Raw genomic sequence first — 24,548 nt, forward strand, 5'->3', positions numbered from 1 at the left:
TATTTTATATTTTGTAAGTTTACTTGTTCTTTGTTAACTTTAAAATTATAGGTTTAGGATTTTAGTTTAATTTTTTAATTTTAGAATTAAGATTATAGTTGTAGGTATAATATTATTAATGTAGGGTTAAAAAAAATTTGGATGAAGTATTATTTGTTGGGATTAATTTGTTAAATTACTTAAATTTGTTAACTTAAACATTTGTAGGTTTACGCTTTTAATTTAATTTTATAAATTTTTACTTTTTAAATTTTAGGATTTTGTGTTGATTATATAAATTTGTATTAATAACATATTTTTAAATGTTGGTCGTTCAATTAGATTTTGTACATGTCGCAGTTAATTAGGCAGCTTGGGTTAGTCAGTGGGTCCCCTCTGACTCCTCCACCACCTACTACTACTGTAGTCACCAATCCACCAGCACTAGCCTTGACGTCGGAGGCTGTCATACATCCGCCCCAGGCCACAATCTAGGCAATGCTTGAGTCATCGACTTCTTCGGTGACTCATTCGTTATTGAGCGCTCGGCGCTCTCATCGACGGTCCCGGCCTATTGACAAGGTTTATGAGTCTGCATCGGCTTCCACCGTAGTTGGAGAAGGAGTCGAACAGGCAATACGTTGTTTTCTCCAAATTTTTAATTTTGATAAATTTAATATACTTTTATTCGGTTCCTCTATATGTGAATTGTTGTGTACTTGTGTTGGTTGTATTGTTTATTTGTTTATAGGTTATGGGAAATGTTGTACTTTTAGGGGAAGTTTTATCGAAATTTTTCGTAGATTATTTCTGTCACATCCCACCCCGGGCCCCCACCACATCCCGGGCTCGACTCCACCGTATCACGATATTGTTTGCTTTGGGCCCCGGCTACGCCCTCACCATTTTGTTTCTGGGAACTCACACGAGAACTTTCCAGTGGGTCACCCATCCTAGGAATGCTCTCGCGCAAACTCGCTTGACTTCGGAGTTCCCCTTGGAGTTGGTGAAGTGCCCTGAAAATTGGGCCTGGCTAAGTAAATTATATAAATTATTATAGATTAATAATATTTTATTAATACTTCAATTCCGTTTATTAATTTATTTTAATACTTTATAATTAATATCGACACTAATAGGGTTTGTTTCCTTTTAACAGAAAAGAGCCAAGGCCAACGCAATAAATAGGTCGAAGAAGAAGCTTCTCCACCACTCCGGGTCTCGATGCTTTTCATATAGGATGGAGGAGCGATGTCGGGTAATTACATTTTGTCCAAAGAAAAAAGTTATTATTCTTACTCTAAATTACACAACTAATAACTAATTTTTATTATTTTTTAATGCAGGTAGGGTCGAAGTTTCTGGAGATTGATATGTTCAAGGAGGTGTATGTGCGGCACAGGGATGAGTTCACAAAGGGCCTCCATCTAAGCTTTTGCAATTTTTAAATTTATAATTCATTTTAAATAATGTTATATAAATATTAATTAACTTGCTTTTATAATTACAGGGTACTATGGTGGAAGGAGCCAGACTATCCTTGAGGAAGTGGCTTCCCAGCTTCCCCCTGACACCCCGATGGAGGAGGTGGCCCCTCTCTCCCCGAGGATGCAGATCTTCGTATCATGATGGACACCATCGACCAGAGACTTGGTCCTAGGTTGGGGAAGGTGTATCAAGGCATGGGAAATGCCCACCATCGTGAGATGAGAGCATCCTCTTCCACCTCTACCTTGGGATAGGTCGCATCATTAATGGAGAAAGTAGCAGAACTCGAGCAGCATATGGTGGTCCAACATAAGCACATTGCGACGCAGTCTGCCCACATCACCACCCAGGAAGCTCACATTGCTTCCCAAGAGTCTAAGATGACCCAGATCATCGCTGTGCTTCAGCTAACCCGGCTTCAATCACCCCCCCCCCCCAGCCGCTACAGCTCCTTCTACCACTTCGACCTCCCAAGCCCCTGACCCAGCACAACCGACCGTAGGAGCTGACTCTGATGACTTTTTATTGTAGTTTTTTTTTTTAATTAAACATTAGTACATTTAAAAATTTTCCCCACTTGTACATACATTTTCCATAGTTATTTTAAATTAATATTCTTCTTTATCAATTACTGTTCTTAATTAAATTTAACCAAACAAAATTATTTTGTTTTGAAATTCAGATTATAAACAATTTTTTTTTAAATGGTTTGCACAACCTAATAATTTGTTGTCATTATTAACTAAAGCGACGACGGAGTTAAATCTTACGCTCTATTCTTGCGGCACGAAACCCTTTGTCCCTCTAATCTTCATGCGGCCAGTCCTGTTATGTCGCGAATATAGATATGTGACAAATAATCTTCATCCCTATTCATTTTACGCGACGACCTCGTTCTTCGTCTTGTAAGAAACCTTTGTCCCTTAAAACTTTATGCGACGAAGAATCTCTTCGTAGCTTCTGCCTTCCGCCACAAAACCCTTTGTCACTCAATCTTCATGTGACGAGTTTAGTTTCGTCACGCTCACAGGTACATGTGACGATTTGTCTTCGCCCCTATTAATTTAAAGCAACGACTGATAGGATTTTTACCACCTACACAAATAGGGTTAAAATCACACAAAATACTTGCAAGAGTATAAGGCTGTTGTAGTATAGATGCTCATGCAAGGTTGTTCTCCACAAGGACTATTTTAATAATTTATGTAAAAAAAGAATTCCTAATTAAATACTTAAAATTTAAAATTTGAGAAAGGAGTTTTTGAATTTGGGTAATATTAAAAACGAATTTTAATTAAAAACAAATAATAAATTCACCCAAAACTAATACGATAAAAGAAAAGAGTTTTAACAAATTTATAAAACGAATAATAAATACGAATTTATAAAAGCATAAGGGTTCCGCCATCACCTAGCAATCCTATGTATTTTTACCAATTACTTATGATCTACACATGCCACCTTGAAGGTTAGGTTTTCCTAATATATATTCTACTTGGAACCTCTAACATAGATCGTATATTTAACATGCAATCCGTCTAGACGTTTGGATCAAATATGAACATGAGAGACTCATTATGTTTTATGAAAACTTTTTGAAAAACCATGCAACCCTTAAGACGTGGTGTTCATCTTATGTGAAATTACAATTATTAACCACAAGAAGCCAGCATCAATTTCAGGGAACCTTCCAACCAAAATTGCATCAAATTACTTTTCTAAATATCCTAATGGTGATCAAGCATTAAGACAATTAGATAGCTTAAAGCAGTGATCAATAATTCAAAGCATGCATGCAATCAATCATAAGTAATTAAATAAAAATTACACATTCATGCTAAGGCTCAAGGCTTTGCCCTAGCAAACGAATTAGCTACACATATTCATAATTAAAATCATAGAAAATATTATTATAATGAATAAGAATGGCAACACCTTAAAGTAAAAATCTAAAATCCTTTAAGAACCCTAGCCAATTTCTCTCTCTTCAAAGTCGCATCCAAGAACCGTTTCATGAAAGCTAAGACCGGCAAAGCCTTATATCCACTACTATGCCATCTCATAATCCCTAAAACATAGTCTTTTGTACCAACTAGGAAACTAAATAATAATAAAATATCTTAGAAAATAAAGTCCTAATTAAGCTAGGAGAATCTGCAAAGGAACTGTCCAGCCACGTTTTGGCCTCAAATATCCTCCAAATCCTACCCATAAAAGCACATTATAAAGATTGGAAGGTTCTGAACACATCTCTAGAAGGCCACGAACCAATCAAAGGTCATCTTGAGTGCCAAAAACGCAATTCAAGCCCAAAAACGTCACTTTCCAGCACCGCACACTGCTCCTTTATTCTATTTCCAGAAAACCACCTTTGGTAGAAAATTTCCGAATTTTGACACAATCAAGATAAGTGACTCACGAACGTCCTCCAACTAGAATTACTCCAAAATTCATCCATTTGATCACGTTTTGCTCCAAAGGAAGTTGAAAGTCCTATATTGAAAATACAATTTAAAGTATAAAAATTATTCCAAAATATATTAAGAATAGGGTTAAATATATCTACTCATACGTTTGCGCGACGAAGTGTTTTCTATTCGTCGCGCAATACCTTTCTTTACGAGCCTTGCGGGACCAACTTGGGGCGATGAAGTTTTCGTCGTTTATAATTTTAGGCAGCGAATTTCTTATTTACGCGACGCTTTCTTGTTCGTCGCGATAACTATTTTATGTAGTAGTGTACCCTAATGGTGGCCAATCACTAAGTCAATTAGATAGTTTATACTAGTGATTAATAATTCAAAGTAAGCATGCAACCATTCACAAGCAAATTAATAAAATCACATATTCATGCTAAGGCTTATGGCCTCACCCTAGCAATAAAAATTAGTTATTATTATTAAGAAAAAGATCGAAAGCACCTTAAAGTAGAAGTCTGAAATTCTTCAAGAACCCTAGCCAAGTTCTTATCTTCCAAAATCGCATTTGGGAAGAGAGAGCACTAGGGCTGGCCAAAGACCTTACTTATTACATAAGTATTCCAATTATCCCTAATAAAAGTCTTAGGATCTAACTAGGAAACCAAATAATAATAAAATAAAGGGAGACTTTGGATGCGGTCCCTAACTATGAATATTCTTTGACTGAAACCTTGTTGATTTTCAATTTTTTATCCAAGTCCCTGAAATTAATGTGATAATTTATTTATATGTACGTTACTATATTTTTTAAATTAAAAATTGAAATTTATAGTTGTTTATATTAATGAGATTTTAAATAACCATAATTTGTGGGATTAAAAATATAAATATACTATTGTGTGTGTGTGTGTGTGTGTGTGTGCGCGTGTGTATATATATATAAACATTGTACATTCATCAAAATTAATAACAAAATTATTGTATCAAAACATGGGTACATTCTTCAAAATCACAAAAATAAAAAAAAAAGAAAAAAGAAAGAAAGATATTATGTCACATCCCGGCCCGGGTGGGACGACTTCCCGGGCCCGATCCACCACCGTAGCACGATATTGTCCGCTTTGGGCTTACCATTCCCTCACGGTTTTGTTTTTGGGAACTCACGAGCAACTTCCCAGAGGGTCACCCATCCTGGGAGTGCTCTCGCGCGCTACTCGCTTAACTTCGGAGTTCCTATGGAACCCGAAGCCAGTGAGCTCCCAAAAGGCCTCGTGCTAGGTAGAGATGGAATATACATATAAGGATCAGTCCCCTGGGCGATGTGGGATGTCACATATTAGGTTTAATAAAATTAGTAAATTTCTTCGATTAAACTTAAAATGGATATATTCTCAAATCAAAGAAAAAATAATGTACCCTTATAAGTTTAAAAATGGATTCGAAAAAAAATTGAATAGATTATACATATATATATATATAAGGGTACATTTTACATATAACAAATTGGTATATTTAAGAATGAGTACATTTTAAGATTAAAATTTTGAAAAAAATTACATGAATGGTACATATAATTAGCATGGGTACATTTAGCAAAATTAAAAATGAGTACAAATAAATAAAAAAATATGGGTACAAATACAAATAAAACTTTATAAAATATGGGCACAAAAAGAAATTAATATATGGGTACAAATTAAAACTGAAAAGAAAATTGGTACAAATTAAAAATGGGTACAAACTAAAACTAAAAATATATGATAAAAAATTTAACCAGAAATATAAATATACTAATTGTAACATTTTTATCATTAAATGAATATATTTTGAAATAAAAAATATTTAATTGTTGAAATAATTAATGATGCTATTAATATCAAGGACCTTGATCAAAAAATGAAAATGAATAAGATTTTAATCAAAGGAGTAGCAAAAGGAAGGATGTGAACCTAATTTTTCCTAAAATAAACTATAAACAAAATCCCATTAAGCTAGGAGAAACTGCACTGCACCGGTCCAACCACGTTTTAACCCTAAAACTCCTCCAAATTCGGCCCATGATTGTTTTAAAGATTGGAACAACCTAAACACATCTCCAAAAGGGCCCGAATCCAAAATAGGTCATCTTGGGCTCGAAAACTCGCAATCAAGCCTGAAACATCACTTTTCCAGCGCCGTGCATTGCTTCTTTATTCCATCGCCAGAAAACAACCACTTAGTGGAAAAATCTGATATTTTGACACGATCAAGCTCAGCGACCCACAAATGTCCTCCAATTGGAATTACTCCAAAATTTATCCATTTGATCATGTTTTGCCCCAGAGGAAATCAAAAGTCCTATATCGAAAATACACTTCAAAGTATCAAATTTTTTCTCAAATAATAACAAAATAAACTAAGATTCGGGGGAAAATATGTAATATAAAATGGACTCGTCAGGAATGCTCCTTAAACTGATTTGATGTAATTTGATTGTATGATCTGACTAGAACATTTTTCTTTTTACCTTATGCAATGTGTTAAATTTAACCTAATTTACATACCGCCAGAAGTTTATTTGGTGGTGATTACATTCCATAGCGAAACGTTATGGACTGCACCACCAGTTTTGCATTTCGGCATTGTTACGTAACATAGACGACCTCACCAAAGTTTTTCTCCTTGTCAAGGATGTTGTGGGCAAATTAAGGCTATGGACCAAGTCTACTTGAAGGAAAATCCAAAGTCCAACAGCCAATGAATGAGACTTTGACAGAAAGCAACGTAATAAACAAAGAGGGAAATTGCTTACTTGACTCTCAATAAACTGTGAAGTCTAGGTCAAGAGGGATTTCCGGATTCAAATTGTGGGAATCTAAGGATTCTCACATCCTAATTGTTTAGTATACATCGTGCGACCATAAATTATTTAAATTTTTTTATTTAAAATTAAACATAAATAGTATCTAATGAAAACTGGTTGCACGATGTACGATAAACGGTTAGAATGTGAGGATCCCTAGGATCACCACAAAGAAGATCCAGAAAGGATCCTTATAATAATAATATAGGGCTAGGGCAAGTACAAGAAAACCAAATATATCAAACCCGTTTTATATATTTGGTTTTTTGTATTAGTTTTTATAGTTGACATATGGGTAAAGCATCTTGAAGAGGGAGTTGAGGAAGGATGTTGAGAGATCTAAAAGAAGCGCATAAGAAATTGTACAAGTGCTTATTGTAACTTGTTTTACTTTTAAGATTGTGTTTTCATTTATTCGTTTTTATTTATTTTCCCTTCCTCACCACCCTTCTTCTGCTCCCCTTTCTCATTTATAATTCATAACTCAAACACAAAAATTGAAAACTAAAAACTGAAAATCAAATAGCCATTAAACAGACTCTAAATTGTATATCATTGTGTTTCATTCCCAATTGTTTTCTTCATTCTTATCAATAAAAATGACAAAAAAAAGAAAGGAAAAAAAACACAAGAGAACGTGTTGAACGAGTCACGCCAAGCGTTTGTTTTAACTCAAATTTTCTAGTCAAACTTGGACAAAAGAAATGTCGAAAGTGCTGTCCAGAACGTGTTGAACGAGTCACGCCAAGCATTTGTTTTAACTCGAATTTTCTATTCAAATTTGGACAAAAGAAATGTCAAATTTTCTCTGTGTGTGTGTACTAATACAAATATATAAACATATGTATTTTGCCCCTTCAAAGCTTTCGTCTTATATATTACTCGGTCCAAAACATCAGCAAGTATCACTTCTTTGTAATCCCTTCAATTCTATTCAGACACCACAAATTTCCTGGTCAGAAGATGGCTAGCTATGGCACCGTGCAAAGGCCGTCCACCACCTCAACACCACCACCTCCACCAACTGCCACTGATGATCTCAATCAGCGGAAGGACTCAACCGGAAAAAAGCGCAACGACTCCAAGCTCTTCTGCCTCTTCAACATCCCCGCAACCCCAGAAGCAACTGCAGTTCGAATCGTCAGAAACTTCAGTTATTTCGGTTTGTATTACACACTCTTCATATTGACAATACTCTCTATAACCCTAGTGCCTCAGCGCAAGGATTCCCTAATTTTCTTGACGGTAATGACTGCCAGTGGGATGCTTGTACCTCGTGCTGTTAAGGGTAGTACCTGAATCTCTACTGCTGCACAAGACCGTCGAGAGGCTGGTGGTGCTGGTCTTGTTGGCCATCGGGACGATGATTGAGCTCATACTCACGGATGCAGCCGTACATTTGTTTGTGACTTTGGCAAGTGTGATACCAATTCTTTTGGTTCATGCAGTTTTTAGGGTTAGAGATGATGCTTTTGTTGAGGAGGCTGGTGGTTTTGGTGAATTCGTTCCCCTCACAACAACCGATGAATCCAAGTTGTCCGAATCAGTTTGATAATTTTGGGGATTTTAATAGTAGTACTTGAGTTTGATCAAGAAAGTTGTAGCTCTATAGCTAATAAGAGTGTTTATCTTTACACCCGATGTCCTTCCTTCAAATTCCCGTTATTCGCTTGTAACAAAAGATTATGGTAAGAGATATTTATTTAAGACAATACCTATTTTGTTCGTTATAATCCAATGATCAAAACTGTTCAATTTAATTTTTCATATATACTCTTGCAAAAACTGGGTTAAACAAGAAATTATTTTGCTATTGAGATGCTAGCAACCTTCTCATTTGAACTTTCTTGTTCTACGTTCTCAGCTCCTCATCTTGCAATCTTACTTGATGATCGGAATCATTTACTTTTTATATCACCCTTTAAAGATTAACTCCACAAAAAAGTCAACCAACAATCAGATATCATTTAATCGTTTAATTAACATTGTTAAAATTTTGGTGTTTAAGTGAGAAACATTGTTTGTCTATTTATTGTATAACTATTAGATGACTAAGAGATTTCTGGTTTAGTTAATATTTTGCATAGATGATCTTTAAAGAGTGATCTAGAAAGTAGACGGTTTTAATCATTAAGCAACATTGCAAAATAACGATAAGCGAAAAGATAGAATGAAAAGGTCCAAATAAGAAGGTTGCTCGCATTTTTCTTAACAGTTTGATTATCCATAGTTTCATTTTAGTTATCCAATAAAATATAGTTTCTCAAAAATTTAAGATGACCGATTTGTCTTGGGAATTTTTTATGTGATGATTTTCGAAGAAAAATCTAAAATATAGAAAACCCTAAAAATACAGAAAAACCTAGCTTTTAGAAAAATTTATGACGTCCTTAACATAGAAAAAGCTCTTGGTTCTTGGGGTGGCAAATGGTTGGGTTATTAAATCGAAATCAATTTTGTATAACATTATTCTAGATATGCAAATTAATAAAACGGTCTAGTATTTTTTATGTTTGAATCTCGTCATCTACCAAAATCAAACTTGGCACTAATTACTTATGTATGAAACCTCTCTTCTCAATACTAAAAGATAGTCAAAATTCAAAATTCTCTTTTCATTCATAAAAAAAAACGATTATTTTAGACGAATTTTGTGCTTAATAATGTGGGTGAATCTAGCTTTATTGTTTGCATTAAAAAAATAAAAAAAATAAAAAAAATAAAAAGATTGTTTAGATGCATAAAGAAGAAAGGCATTTTAGTCAAACGGTCCTTAAAATTGGCATAACTCATTGGTTCATGAGATTGAAAACTGATAGAAAATCATTGTGGTTATTCTGTGAAAAATTTGTTAATATCCTCGTTAAAATTTCATGTGAGCAACCACGTGACTATCTTTTAAAGAGTATTTTTGTCAAACCAACCCTTTTATTTAATGAGAAGATTTTGGTGAAGTTTCACCACCTTCACATTTTTACAAGTAAACACATCTAATATGCTACTAGACCTCTAAGAATAAGTATTCAAAAAGTTCAAATGCTCATTGCATCTCAGTTGTGCGCATTTTTCATTTAAGGAGTGTTTTAGACACTTATTGGGTCAAAGATTGGTGGTGTTTCACGGTCTTCACACATTTTGACAAATAAACATAACTAACATGCTACTCGACCTCTTAAGAATGAGTATTCAGTGGCCCAAACGCTCATTGCATCTCATTAGTACACATTTATTTTTTAATTTAATTAGTATTTTAGGTAGTTATTGGTCAAATTTTGGTGGAGTTTCTTCATCTTCTCTATTTTTACGGAATTACCAAAATGATATACGATGGAAAAATTTAGAAGATTTCAATTGATTTTCATTGTTAGAGACTAAGTAAAGAGTTATGACAATCTCATAAACTATTTAGCTAAATATGAGGGTATGGTTTGACAAAATATCCTGGAAAAGGTGGTCACTGATCACTTAAGTGACAATTTAACAATGTTGTTGACATATTTTTTATAGAATGACTAAAATGATTTACGGTGGACAAACTTAAGAATCACTTCTAGCAGTTTTCAATCGCAAAGATCAAAATGAGTAATGCAAATCTAAATGACCACTTTAACTAGAACGCCAAGAAGAAAATAAGTATCAATAGGGCCCTGAAGTAATTTCACAAACTTTATCTTCCAACGCAACCCATCTCTGTTACGCAAACCAACCCATCTCTCTCTTCCCATTTCCAATAAACCCTCCTCCTCCTCCTCCACTAAACAAAATGCTTCCCAAAACTTCCGTCCACCACCACCACAACGCCACTCTCTCCTCCTCTCTCGCCTACGCCCTCCCCTTCCCGTACAAAATCCCAACTCTGACCCTCCCCACTTTCATAAATTTCCAAAAACTCCCCACCATCTCATGCTCCATATCCCAAGTCCACAACTATGGCACTGTGGACTACGAGCGGAGGCCCATGATCAAATGGAACGCCATTTACCGGAAAATATCGCTCACGGAGGATCCCCAAGTCCGGTCTGCAGACGTGTTGAACCAGTGGGAGAAGGAGGGCAGGAAGCTCACCAAATGGGAGCTTTGTAGAGTGATCAAGGAATTGAGGAAGTACAAGCGCTATGATCGAGCTCTTGAGGTACAAATAAAAGTGAAATATTTAACTGAAAAATCTTATCTTGTGCTGTTATTTTGTGGTTTTAGGGTGTTCTGGTTATTGGGTATTTCATGGTTTTGTGGGGAAATGCTTCAGTTTAATCTTGTGTTTTTATGCTCCTGGGTAAATTCTGTATTGGGTTTTTTTAATTTGGTGTTTCTGAGTGTACTTTCATTGATAGGTAAGTGAAAAGTCAAATTTACTGTTTAAATTGATTGGTCTGGAAGTTTTGTTTCTCTAGTTTTGGTACGATCATGCATTGATATAGGTAATGCAGTTCATATGTTTCTCTAGGTTGTAATATCAGTATTCGGAAACTCTTGGCCTAAAATGATAAGCAACCAGTTACCACTACCGGTTTAAAGGCCTATTTTGAGTCTGTTAGCTGAAAGAACACTGAGATTTTTAGATGTTGATATGTCTGGCGATTTCTTATGTTAGAATGCATGTTATAAGATAACAAATCCCCAAGTATATTGTGATTGCGAAATGGAAAATGTCTGGAAAATATGTTTTCATTACTGGCCGACTCTTAGAACAGTGAATATGGCCTGAAACTTTTTGTAATTTTCGTTTGTAATTGTTTAGTGAATGTAAGAGGCCGACTATTAAAACTTCTCTCGTCACCTTCTAGTGCAATTGAGTCAAACCTTCAGTTTTCCTGATAAGCCAATATCTGCAAATGAAAATATAACTTGCATACTAAATTTATGTATATCATAAGGGCTCTAGCCTGTATGGAAGGTTTTGACTCATTTGAACCCAAACAAGAGAGATTAAGATTTTATCACTGAATGAAATGGAGAAGTCTGAGGATACAAGTTGTTAAATTCTAAATTTACCTGATTTGCCGTATTTTTCGTGCACCCTGCAGGTGTATGATTGGATGAGCAACAGAGGAGAGAGGTTTAGAATATCCACTAGTGATGCTGCAATTCAACTAGATTTAGTTGCTAAAGTTCGGGGAGTTGCTAGTGCCGAAAATTACTTCCTGAGCCTGCCAGATACATTAAAGGACAGGAGAATATATGGCGCTCTACTCAATGCCTATGTTCGGGCAAGAATGAAAGAGAAGGCAGAAGCATTACTGGATAAAATGAGAACTAAGGGACATGCATTGCAATCTCTTCCATTTAATGTGATGATGACACTCTATATGAATCTCAAAGACTATGATAAAGTTGATTCGATTATTTCTGAAATGCTAGAGAAAAACATTCAGCTAGATATATACTCCTACAATATCTGGTTATCGTCTCGTGGATCCCAAGGATCTGCAGAACGGATGGAAGAGGTTTTTGAAAAGATGAAAGTGGACAGAACCATTATTCCCAACTGGACCACATTCAGCACAATGGCTACAATGTACATCAAGATGGGGCAGCTTGACAAGGCTGAAGCTTGCCTAAGGAAGGTTGAGAGTAGAATCACAGGTCGGGATCGGATACCTTATCATTATCTCTTAAGTCTTTATGGCAGTGTTGGCAAGAAAGAGGAGGCTTATCGGGTGTGGAATGTATACAAAGCAAGTTTTCCCAGTATTCCGAATTTGGGTTACCATGCTATCATGTCTTCTCTACTCAGATTAGGTGACATTGAAGGGGCTGAAAAGCTTTATGAGGAATGGCTGACGGTTAAGTCAACATATGACCCTAGAATTGCAAATCTTTTCATAACATTTTATATTAAAGAAGGGGATTTTGTTAATGCCCAAAGTTTCTATGATCACATGGTTGATGTAGGAGGAAAACCCAATTCAAGTACATGGGAGGCCCTTGCTGAAGGGCATATTGCAGAGAAGAGAATTTCTGCGGCATTATCCTGCTGGAAAGAAGCTCTTTCTGCTGAGGGATCAAATAGTTGGAGACCAAAGCCCGTAAATGTTTCTGCCTTCCTTGAACTCTGTGAGCAAGAAGCTGATTCGGTAAGCAAAGAGGTTTTCATGGGACTTCTGAGTCAGTCAGGACAGCTTAGAAATAAGTTATATGTATCACTTCTTGGCTTAGCGGATGAAGATGTTAATGATAAAACTAACGTTAATGAGGATGATGATGAGAAGGCTGATGATGGATCAGAATTTCTTCTGAACCAATTGTAGGGTACTACCCCGTGATACTTCTTTCTTGAATGTTTGGGAATATCTGCTCTAACTTATCGGGTGCAGCGAATGTTTTTCACTGAACTAGGTGGGTATATACAAGCTGCCAAGTTGACAGGGGCTTCATATCAAAGTGAGTTTTGACCGGAAGACTACTCTGCAGAAGAATATGTCAGTAATTTGTGCGACTGGAGACACCATCTCCACTCCTCGTATGCAGTGAGAGTTGGTATGAACTTGATGTAATTTTGTGTAGTTAAAGAGCAAGACGCTATGCAGTCAATTACATATGTATAAACTTCTAAATGATATCTTAATATATTCAATTCTCTCTCTCTCTCTCTCTCTCTCTCTCTCTCTCTCTCTCTCTCTCTCTCTCAACATTAAGTTGTTGAAGGGTTAAAACAACCAAGGTGAAAACAGCGTGCACATTGATATGAATCCGAACACAATCCAATGGCTGGATTATCCAAATTGTTACTATTATTATTACAAACCATATGCATTACAAGATGGATCATCAAAAATTTCCACATATGGCAAAGGCTGCAAAGAAACTCCTAATATATGAGACTAAAAATTACTTCCCCCCTCAAAGGTTTGGCCAAATTGCCAATTCTTTGGTGCAACATTATCAAACTCAAGTGTTTTCCCATCACTAGTAGTAACCTGGAATGACAAGCCTTGCCCTACCATCTTGCTTCCCGTCTGCCAAATTTGGCCCCAGTTTCTTGACATCTGAAGCCAATCAGTGTTAGAGCCTCTGATTCTGACACTCGTCACATCTCCGGCGCCTCCGACATTGAAGACCAACACAGCAAGCCAGTAAGGATTTCCATGGAACTCAAATTTAACCCCTCCTTGTTTGGAGCATGGGACTCTTCTGTACCTGATGGGTATTATCCCAGCTTTGGCCTGTGCAATCTTTGTGAACATAGGCATGGACAAGTCAAAGTGTTTTTGTGGTGGATTGCACCAGTGGGCAGCAGCTGGGTCCCAGTTTGGCGGACAAAAATTGGTAGCTGTTATTTTGATAGTCCCAACATTAGGAAGGCACCATTGTGGATCATCGACGCACATTACCTCGAAACACGCACCGCAAGTCAGCCCGTTGTTGAATAGTACTGTGCTTAGGGCTGTTGTCTCCAAGCCATAGCCTTGTCGAAAGAGATCACCATATCCACATGCCCCTTCTGTTTAAAGTACAAGAAATAGATCAAGTTAAAATTATCAATCTATCGAAAACAAAAATTTTGTATGCGCCATTTATATATACATTCCTCTCATATTATGTACACCACCGAGTGGATTTAGTACTACTGTGAGAGATAGCAAGGTTATAAGTAACCCATGTATATATTGAAATATACTTTACTTACTCATGGTTTCTGAACCACTCATGTCACCATAAAACGTTGCGTGAGCGTCTTCCCAATCGTTGCTTGCGGCTTTCTCGCCAATGGAGGTTTTGTTGCCCATGTTTGGAACCAAAAGAGTGACGAGCACTATCCATGGAAGCAAGTTCTGAAACTTAGCCATGACTGTATATTAATAGTCTGAGAAAACTAGAACGGTATTGCATTTCTAGCACGCACGCTCACATGTATATAGTGCTGGTCTTTGCATGCCCATTTGCCATGTGTAATGAAGTTAGTGTGGCGGTTGGTAAATCTAAACATGCAAGCAAGGACCCTGTAACCATCTTCACATTATGGCAGTTGCTTATTAAATACAATTAACGTTAAACTTGGCTGGTAATGTCTTTATTGGATTAAGTCATCACAGATTTAAAATCACATGCAAGAACCATACCATAAATACCAAAGCTGAGGTGGATGGCATTATCTGCATGGTAGTTTATACCAAGTATAATTAAGTAGGGATCTGTTTTCTTTCCTTTTCTGTTTATTTAGTTTTGTTTAAAGTGAAGCCTTTTCTTATACAAGCGAGATACCAGAAAGAATCAAACTTGGAACTTTGGATGCAAGAATTAATAATATTTTTTATTAACTAATTAAGTTACAAGCCTTTTGATATGCTGCATAAATTAGGAAATTCTTAAACTCTAAATTTTTATTTTTTATACAAACAATAGTATAGAGGACAGAACGACCACAGAACCTCAAGCGGAGGAATTAATATGCTTTTACTAGCTACAAGCTCATACATATATATATATATATATATATATATAGAATAAACACGCTCATGAGACACAGTTAAAACAAAATGCATAAGGAAAAGCTAGAAGAAAGGATCAATATTTTCTTTACTAGAAGGTAAATAATAATTTTAAAGGGTCACATTCTTTATGTAGGCTCCAATAAACTTTGCCAAATAATAAGGAGCAACATCAATTCATATTCCTGATCTTTTCAACGACGAATTGGTTAGGAGGGCTAATAGTCACTTCCACCAAATTGTTCTACACAGAAAAGGAAAATTCAAACTTTGAAGTAAGCCAATACGCCTACAAAAGGTGCATTGATATGTATAGTTGGCTCCAATTGTGGAACGTTATATCGAGTCTCTTGAAATGTATCATTCTCAGCAGGCCCTCCCACAATTGCACCTATTAATAAATTAGGGTTTGGATCAGTGTTTTTTTTTAGTACATCAATATTTTTACACTAAGGGAAGGGGAAGTTCGTGCAGCCTAATTTTGTATCGAACTCACCATCCACGAGATTCAAACCTAAAACCTCTCACTTTCAAGTGAAGAGGAATATCACTAAACAGTAGTACTGAGTGGCTAGATCAAGCTTTTAAATACAAGTATCCTTCATCGCACTGCATGTGTTGTGGGTGCTTGATCCATAGAAGGTATCATTGATCCCCGGTGATGTATTTTCCGAGGGAGGGTTTGCCCAAATCCCTCCATTTATGACATCCCTAATGGGTTGCTTCAAAGTATATAGTCAACCTGCATTAACATTACCAATTAAATTTCAGCCACAAGTTATAATGTAACAATTAAAAATTTAATAGGTTTGTTCGTGTATACATGTAATGTTAAGACAAACAAATATGTTGTTAGGCTGTGTCTAGACCGGACATTCTGACAAAGATGAACGTAGTTAATAGTCCACATTTATAGTCTGACAACATAAGCATTCTTAAATACATTATAACATGACAATATTTATGTTATGTTACATGGAGACATATATATATGGGTTCCAGGTGTACTGTCCTGAAAATGGTGTCTCCTTCATGTCTCTTTCTTTCTTTTTTAAACACATATTGTGACATCCCACATCGCCCAGGAGAGTGATCCTTAAATGTATATTCTCATCTCTACCTAGCACGAGGCCTTTTGGGAGCTCATTGGCTTCGGATTCCGTAGGAACTCCGAAGTTAAGGGAGAAAGGGGGTTAGAGCAATCCCATGATGGGTGACCCACTGGGAAGTTGCTCGTGAGTTCCCAAAAACAAAACCGTGAGGGAATGGTAAGCCCAAAGCGGACAATATCGTGTTATGGTGGTGGAGCGGGCCCGGGAAGTGATCCACCCCGGGCCAGGATGTGACAATTTGGTATCAGAGCCTAACCCTGGCCGCGTGTGTGCCGACGAGGACGTCGGGCCCCTAAGGGGGGTGGATTGTGACATCCCACATCGCCCAGGGGAGTGATCCTTAAATGTATATTCCCATCTCTACCTAGCACGAGGCCTTTTGGGAGCTCACTGGCTTCGGGTTCCGTAGGAACTCCGAAGTTAAGCGAGAAGGGGGTTAGAGCAATCCCATGATGGGTGACCCACTGGGAAGTTGCTTGTGAGTTCCCAAAAACAAAAACCGTGAGGGAATAGTAAGTCCAAAGCGGACAATATCGTGCTACGGTGGTGGAGTGGGCCCGGAAAGTGGTCCGTCCTGGGCCGGGATATGACACGTATAGTCATATGTAACTTCAATTTAACTCTGTTAACTTCTAAACTTTTAATAAATAAATAAAAGAAAATAATAAAATTAAGAAAACCTAGCCGGAACAACTCCTCGGTTTCCAGTTTCCAGTCCCCACCTACCCCCACCCCCTCCCTTACCCATCGCCAGCCCTGAGCCAAAGCCCCTCTCTCACTTGGCTTACTTGGCTTACTTAACTTAAGATTCAGATTGGTTTTTCTACCTGTCTTCGGTGAAATTCTTCGGCATATCTGGAGTGATAACAACATTTTTGCCACAGTTCAGTTGGCAGCTTTCATGTAGCCAGCATAAACTAAAAGAACTGATAAGGACGTTGAATGTTGCAGGTTACTTCCTCCAGGTCGGAACAATGGCCCACCATATATAAGACAGAAAATATATGAAGATAGTGAAAATACACACCGATCTTTTATGTAGATGTTAGAAAACTTTATATATATTCACACTCTTAGTTTATTATCGTGCACTTCAAAATCAGCAGTTTACTATTTTAAAACATGCACATAAATAAATGCACAGTGACAAAGTAAGAGTGTGACTTATATTTCCTGTCTTTAACATAGTTTGAATACTTTACGATATTGACTCACATTTTGTATAGCTAATTACATACATAGCTAGGACAGTTTTAGGGAACTGCCTGGTGAATATGTGACTGATTTTGGAGCAGGTGATTCAGGCAATATAGAGCATATTAACTCGTCTGCCTTGGTAAAGAGACTAGAAATGTTGGGATCAGTCATCTCCCACTGCAAATAAAGTAAATAAAAGAAGAAAATTCAGCTGGATTGATAACGTAACGTAGGTTCATCAAAAGAGAAGAGATGAAGAAAATGGTGTTATTGTGAACTGAAAACTGAACTCAGAAACAAGTATGTTAATTCCAGAATGTTTCGAATCCCTTCCAAATTCAGTGACAGCACCAGCTAAGTACGGATCGCCATTTACGTTTCTTATTACAGTGGACTCCAAGTAGTGTAAGTTAGTTTTGAAATAGTCCCAATAATATGTTGGAGCAATATTAGAAAATATGAAATAACATAAAAATTCCAAAAACAATAATCATAAAGAAATTCACAACATCATTATGTATGAGATTAATAAATATAACTAGATAGAAAGTTAAAAACACTAACAAACTTGGAGATTGAGGCTTACATAAATGCAATGACCTAAAGACAGAATTTCGCTCGTACTCTTGTGCTTGTAGTTCGGTAGGCATCCATCTTCTTGGATTCAACAATCTATAATCCAAAGTCGAAGCACTTTAATCTTCGGATTTTATCGAACTTCATATATTCCGTACTCTCAAAACACTACTCGGAAATTGACAAACGAAGAATTAGAACAACAGAGTGGGGAACCCTATTTCTCAAGAGTAAAAATTAACTCTAATTTTCTATCATATAATACCAATGGTTTCATGGGTTTATATAGAACCCAAATACTACTTATTAAAGAGATTTAACTTTTCATTTATAATTATACATCATTTAGCAAGGAGCACCTAAACAACATAACCTTTCTAAGAAATATGGTTAACACTATTTTTCATTCAATTATTAAAATTATATATTACAATTTTCATATTATAATACATAATTTCCAACATAATACGGTGCCTTAATTGGTTACCTTGTACAACTACGCAGCTTCCCAGAGCAATTCATCCTGCAACAATTTATTATTAGTCACCACCAAATTTATGCCGAAAAAAAAAAATTTGTTTAACACCAAGTATATATTTTTTTGGACATGTAAATTAAATTTGGAAAACAAATTAAGGTCCCGTGATCAATTAGTTATATACCATGTACCCACTGAAGTCGCACACGGTCCTTTACCAATACTGTCGTTGTAAGACCCACTATCCTTATCGGCGAATTCAAACACCTGATATTCAAACAAAGAACAAATTACTAAACCAAAAGTTTCAATATGCATGGAAGAAAACATAGGTAAAATCTCATATGTTGTTTTTTGACAAAGCGAAAGTAGTAGGTTAAGGGATCACGAACAGTTACCCTTAAATAGAATTCTGGAATACTAGAGAATTGAGAAAAGCACTCGAATTTTGATTAATAATATGAAAGATAACAAACCTATAGGCCAAGATTGGTGTGGCCTATATTTAATTGAGAGAATAGAGGGTGCGGCAAGAGTGAGAGAATAGGCTTGAGTTTGTGTTATTCCCTAGACCTTGATTTATAGTAATAAGGAGGAGAGAAACTTGCTCTCTAAGTAATACAAAGTTTAATTGGAAAGATCTTCTAGATCTAGAAGGATTCCTAATCTATCTCTATTTAGGATTTACACAATTACACATGTATTAGAATGTATATCACAACACTCCCCCTTGAGTGTGAAAATACTCAAGTAGATGACGCATCAAATCTTCAGGCAAATGTAGAAGCAGTTCATGAAGTTATCTCGTCTAGTTGGCACAAGTAGCAAATGCAAGTCTCAAAACAAACAAAAGAATGCATATGTGGTAAAACTCACAAAACCTCGCTATGGAAAAAACCCACGGTGGGATAAAAACCCATAGTCAAATGAGAAAAGTGAGAGTTGCATTAAGTCAAAACTATTCGTCTTCTAGACGCAAGTAGAGTGCTCACAAGGGTATCTTTAGGACCCATCCGTAAGTGCACTGTATTTTATTTCGAAAATAGTGTTTTGACCAAAATGCCCTTAGAAGCAAGAAATGTTAACTCTTGTGTTGTGTGACGTATGACCCATTCTCTTAGTGTATTCTTATTGTACTCATTGCCTCGAATGCATGGGCGCCAACGGAATTGAATTTGGAGCTAGAACGAAATTTTACGAATTTCATAACTTCGAGTATATTTCAATATTTTCACGTTTCGTTTTTAGTGGGTCTTGTTTTGTGAGCCACTGGGACCCACTTGTGTTCCCTTGTCCTCCAACTCCCTTTTTTCCACGTGACTCTCTCATTCTCTCCCTTTATTCTCTCAAATCTCTCTCTCTACCACAACTCTCTCATCTCTCCCTCTCCAAAACCTTCATCTTTGAGAAGGTACAACCAACAACAGCAATAGCTTTGACACCATGAAACCACCCTCTAGATCCTCCTCGACTCACTGGGAGCTCAAAATACCAAACAAAACCTTGAAGTTATCTAAGAACCCAAGTCGGGCCGCGGATTTTGAGCCATTTTCCGACCAAACAACGGCGAGTTAGCTGTCAAGAAATGTACTATTCACTTCATCTCGTCGAGAAGTAAGATTTTTGTTTTTGAATCACTCGATTTCATTTAGTATTGAAGAAGTTATAACCCTTTGAATTTTCCCCAGTTTCTTGCGACCTCTTATGCTTTGCAGGAATTTCTTGGCCATCTCCGACCACTTTTTGAACTCTAACAACTATAAGATTGTTCTACACTTCCCTAGCTTCGTTTTCATATATTATGGATCAAATTTGGTTGAGAAATCATAAAGTTATAGCCATTTAAAAGTTGCCCAGTTTTTCAGCCACTAAACCCAGTTTCCAGTGGGTTTTTCGATGAATCAGGTTAACCCGTTCACCATTGGCCGTTGAGTTTTTGTTAACCGTTGACTTTTTCGTTAACTTCTTATGAAATTTGCCAGAGACCCTTCTTAGGGTATTTTGATGCCCTAATTCACAATCTGCACTTTGTTTTTCCAAAGTCAATTGTTTTAGTAGGGTTTTACTAATTGGTCCTTTTAAGTACATAGACACGTTTATCAGTGGCGACCCCATCTTCTCTAGTTTGAATGGCTCTTCAATGACCGAGTATTTGTGAGTGGACCCCTTCTAAAATGCATGATTTTATTACTACAAATGCATACATGAAAAGAATGATTTTATGACTACGTTTTTTGAAACGTTCTTTTAGTTATTGAATTTACGCTTTATGAAATATCATGCTTTATCAAATTTACGTTCTTTGAAATATTTATATGTGTGTGTGTGTGTGTGTGTGTGTGTGTGTGTGTGTGTGTACTTATGAAAATGGTTTTTGATTATGATTTGAGCTAGAACGCTCCTATGCATTTATGATATGATGTTTGAGCTATTGAGCTCTAATTATATATTTTGGAAATATTATGTTCATAATTTTATGTGCTTATTTAGCGGGTATTCATACAATGTGCCTTTGGGCGGGTGATGAATGTGCCTTTGGACGAGCGGGTATTCATGTAATCGATCCTGACGTTGAGGCATTCCCGTATCAGTATCTTCTAGTCATCTTGGTGTAGGACCCCTTTCTTTGTAATCATACCTTTTTATAATATTTCTTCCGCTGTAATCTTGATTAGTTGTATGCTCTGAACACGGTCATGCATTCTCATATTTTTTTTATATATATATTTAACGTTATTATTTTTTATTACGTTTGTTTTTTTTTTTTCGTCGCAAATTGTATGCTTGTTTCACATGCTCTCGGTGTATGCATTAATTAAATGCCTTGCGTCACCCTCGGCTATTGGCCAACACATGGCCATCCAGTTGTCCTTCGAACACCGAGATTGGGGCATGTTAGATTGGTATCAAAGCAAAGTTTATTTAGAGCATACTTAGGATCTTCTTTTACTCTAGTAGTGTGTCGGCCTTGATATCATTTGGATGTCATGGCTTTCGTATTTGGTACCTTTCGGAGCAGTTGCACAAACCTTATTCTATCTGAATTGTCAAATCATATTTAAAGTACATAAATTCGTGTCCAAATTGTGCCTCAACGGTGACGAAATGGAATTATGGATGACTTTCAACAACGGACCGATACTCTGCGGCATGCATTCCCTAGGAATGGCGGGCAGAGTCGAATTTACATTGAAGTGACGTGAAATAGAAAAATCTCAGTGAAAGGAAGTCTGGTTAAGACCAACTTAAGATGTGAAACAAGGATGATACTATACAACTTATGTTTCCTAGGAATGGTGGGCAAAGTCGTGTCTATATAGGGATTGCTTGAAACATCTAAAGTTCGTGTGGAGAAAGTGAGTAAGGACCAGTTGTAGGCGAAGTTTAGCAATTGTTAGTTTGGTTGGACCGAATCGATGTCCTCTAACTTGTTGTTTCCACGAGGATATTCATATTGACCCTCAGAAGATTTCTTGGTGTTTGTATTTCCTAACAAGTGAATGAATGCTCTAGCGACATTCATGAACCTAACCGACCAGTTGTTCCACCCATATTCAGACGGATTTGTGATTATCTTATCGATAACCTTCTAGTCTACTCCAACAACGAGGTCAAATTTCCTAAACATCAACAGTCAGCTATGCACTAAATTCCTCAAACGGTAACTCTATTGTAGCAGACGCTTTTCTTATCAATTTCCAAAAAGATTGTGACTGTTGAAAATTGAAAATCCTCACAAGGTGTTGTGAAATGTGAAATATCTTTGGTTTTGTTAATTTTTATCGGCAGGTCTTAACGATTCTTTAATCATAGCCCTATTTCCTTTTTGGCTGAGAAACTAGACAATTTTCTTTCAGATGTTGAAGGTGAACAGAGTTTCTGACAACTTAAGTATTGTCTCACCTACTCATTGTTCTTACACTTTTTGATGACATCAATAAATTTTGAATTCTACGGTGAGGTTTTATTGAATGTTTGGCTGCACGCTAATGCAGCGGGACCGAGTAATGCATTGTGCCTCTTAACGGTTGGAACCGCATGAAATGAACCACCATATCTACAACCTTGAACCAATGGTTACCGTCTTACTTGAAAACCTAATGACATCATTTCTTTGTAGAAATTCATGTGGGCCGAAAGTTGAGAACTAAACTTTTTGGAGTTTGGGACATCATCTTACTTATGCTTCTGTCCCTGCTTTCTTGACTTTAGTGGTGAGTTTTAAGTCTTTTTGTTTTGCATCCTTGTCACATTTGGGGTTGTGTTCTATTGTAGCATGGGAAGGTCATCACTTATGCTTCCGAACATCTCAGACCTCACGAAGAGAATTATCTTATTCGTGACCAAAAGTTGGGAACAATTTCCCTTGCTCTAAAATCTGGTGACGTTTTCTTTACGGCAAGAAGTGTTGCATGATTTCTGGTCAACGAAGTTGTAATGTGTTTTCACACAAAAGGAGTTGAGTTTGAGACATAAAAGGTAGATGGAACTCATCAGTGATTTTGATTGCACTTTTAAGTATCATTTTGGTTAGGCAAATGTCGTAGCTCATGCTCTTAGTTTGAAATTCCATGGACAGCTTACCTCCTTCTACGCTTTCCATGTCCCACTATTGTTTTCTCTTCGAGGAATTGGCTTTACTTTGGCTCCCGATCCACAGTGAGTATTGTTGATTCACTTATAAGTCAAACTTGTATCAGTAGATTTCGTGTACAAAGCTCGAAGATATGATCATAAGTGTGTGAGTTTGAATGAGCAAGTGTAGGATGGCATATTATGGGTCAATTTTGGTTGAGAAATCATACAGTTATAGCCTTTTAAAAGTTGCCTAGTTTTTCAGCCACTAGACTCTTCCTAGGGTATTTTGCCCTGATTCCAAATCCGCACTTTGTTTTTCCAATGTCAATTGTTTTAGTAGGGTTTTACTAATTGGTCCTTTTATGTGCTTAGGCACGTTTATTAGTGGCAGAGTATTTGTGAGTGGACCCCTTCTAAAATGCATGATTTTATTACTACAAATGCAAACATGAAAAGCATGATTTTATTACTACGCTTTTTGAAACATTCTTTTAGTTATTGAATTTACGCTATATGAAATATCATGCTTTATCAAATTTACATTATTTGAAATATTTATGAATATATACACACTTATGAAAATGGTTTTTGATTATTATTTGAGCTAGAATGCTCCTATGGATTTATGATATGATGTTTGAGCTATCGAGCTCTAATTATATATTTTGGAAATATTATGTTCATAATTTTCTGTGCTTACTTAGCGGGTATTCATACAATGTGCCTTTGGGCGGGGGATGAATGTGCCTTTGGACAAGCGATGTATGTGCCTTCAGGCGGGCGATGTATGTGTCTTCGGGCAATTATGATACCACTACTAAGCACACTATATATAATACATGTTTTACGAAGGTTTTATGGCATGCTAGGGTTTTTAGAAAGCCTACTACTTATTCTGCTATATTATTTTTCTAAAACTGGGGGTTGGTACATTTGAAGAGTAATTGATTTTAGTACTATTTATATTAAACTTGGTCCACTTATGTTTTATTTTGCGCCCCCTTCATGACTTAGAAATGAGACGTGCAATCAATCATGACGTTGAGGCATTCCCATATCAGTATCTTCTAGTCATCTCAGTGTATGACCCCTTTCTTTGTAATTGTACTTTTTTATAATATTCCTACCGCTACAATCTTAGTTAGTTGTATGCTCTGAACACGGTCATGCATTCTATTTTATATATATATATATATATATATATATTTAACATTATTATTTTTATTACGTTTGTTTTTTTTTTCGTCGCATATTGTATGCTTGTTTTACATGTTCTCGGTGTATGTATTAATTAAATGGCTTGCGTCATCCTTGGGTATCAGCCAACACGTGGCCATCATGTTGTCCTTAGGACACCGAGATCGGGCCGTGGCAAATTGGTATCAAAGCAAAGTTTATTCAGAGCATACTTAGGATCTTCTTTTACTCTAGTAGTGTGTCAGCCTTGAT

General features: G+C 36.5%; 3 protein-coding genes across 3 annotated transcripts; 2 read left to right on the forward strand and 1 right to left on the reverse strand.

Annotated features, from left to right (window-relative positions):
- The first annotated feature begins 7,550 nt into the window (after positions 1 to 7,550).
- Positions 7,551 to 8,441, forward strand: LOC103930989 (PRA1 family protein B6). The gene is given in 2 exon segments (XM_009340395.3): positions 7,551 to 7,980; positions 7,982 to 8,441. Coding segments are annotated over 2 exon segments (588 nt in total). The 5' UTR covers positions 7,551 to 7,692; the 3' UTR covers positions 8,282 to 8,441.
- Positions 8,442 to 10,395: 1,954 nt separating this feature from the next.
- Positions 10,396 to 13,312, forward strand: LOC103930988 (pentatricopeptide repeat-containing protein At1g02150). Its single transcript, XM_009340393.3, has 2 exons — positions 10,396 to 10,861; positions 11,754 to 13,312. The coding sequence occupies exons 1-2, from the start codon at positions 10,493 to 10,495 to the stop codon at positions 12,975 to 12,977; spliced, it is 1,593 nt and encodes a 530-aa protein (XP_009338668.2). The 5' UTR covers positions 10,396 to 10,492; the 3' UTR covers positions 12,978 to 13,312.
- A 113-nt stretch (positions 13,313 to 13,425) lies between these two features.
- On the reverse strand, positions 13,426 to 14,516 carry LOC103930987 (expansin-A25). The gene is made up of 2 exons (XM_009340392.3): positions 14,357 to 14,516; positions 13,426 to 14,170 (listed from the first exon to the last, which is right to left on the reverse strand). Exons 1-2 carry the CDS (start codon positions 14,514 to 14,516, stop codon positions 13,551 to 13,553), a joined length of 780 nt encoding a protein of 259 aa, XP_009338667.3. The 3' UTR covers positions 13,426 to 13,550.
- Between the last annotated feature and the right edge of the window lie 10,032 nt (positions 14,517 to 24,548).

This window comes from the organism of the source record quoted next, unplaced genomic scaffold (assembly GCF_019419815.1).
Source record: "Pyrus x bretschneideri cultivar Hongxiangsu unplaced genomic scaffold, Pyrus_bretschneideri_v1 Contig35, whole genome shotgun sequence".
Lineage (NCBI taxonomy): Eukaryota > Viridiplantae > Streptophyta > Magnoliopsida > Rosales > Rosaceae > Pyrus > Pyrus x bretschneideri.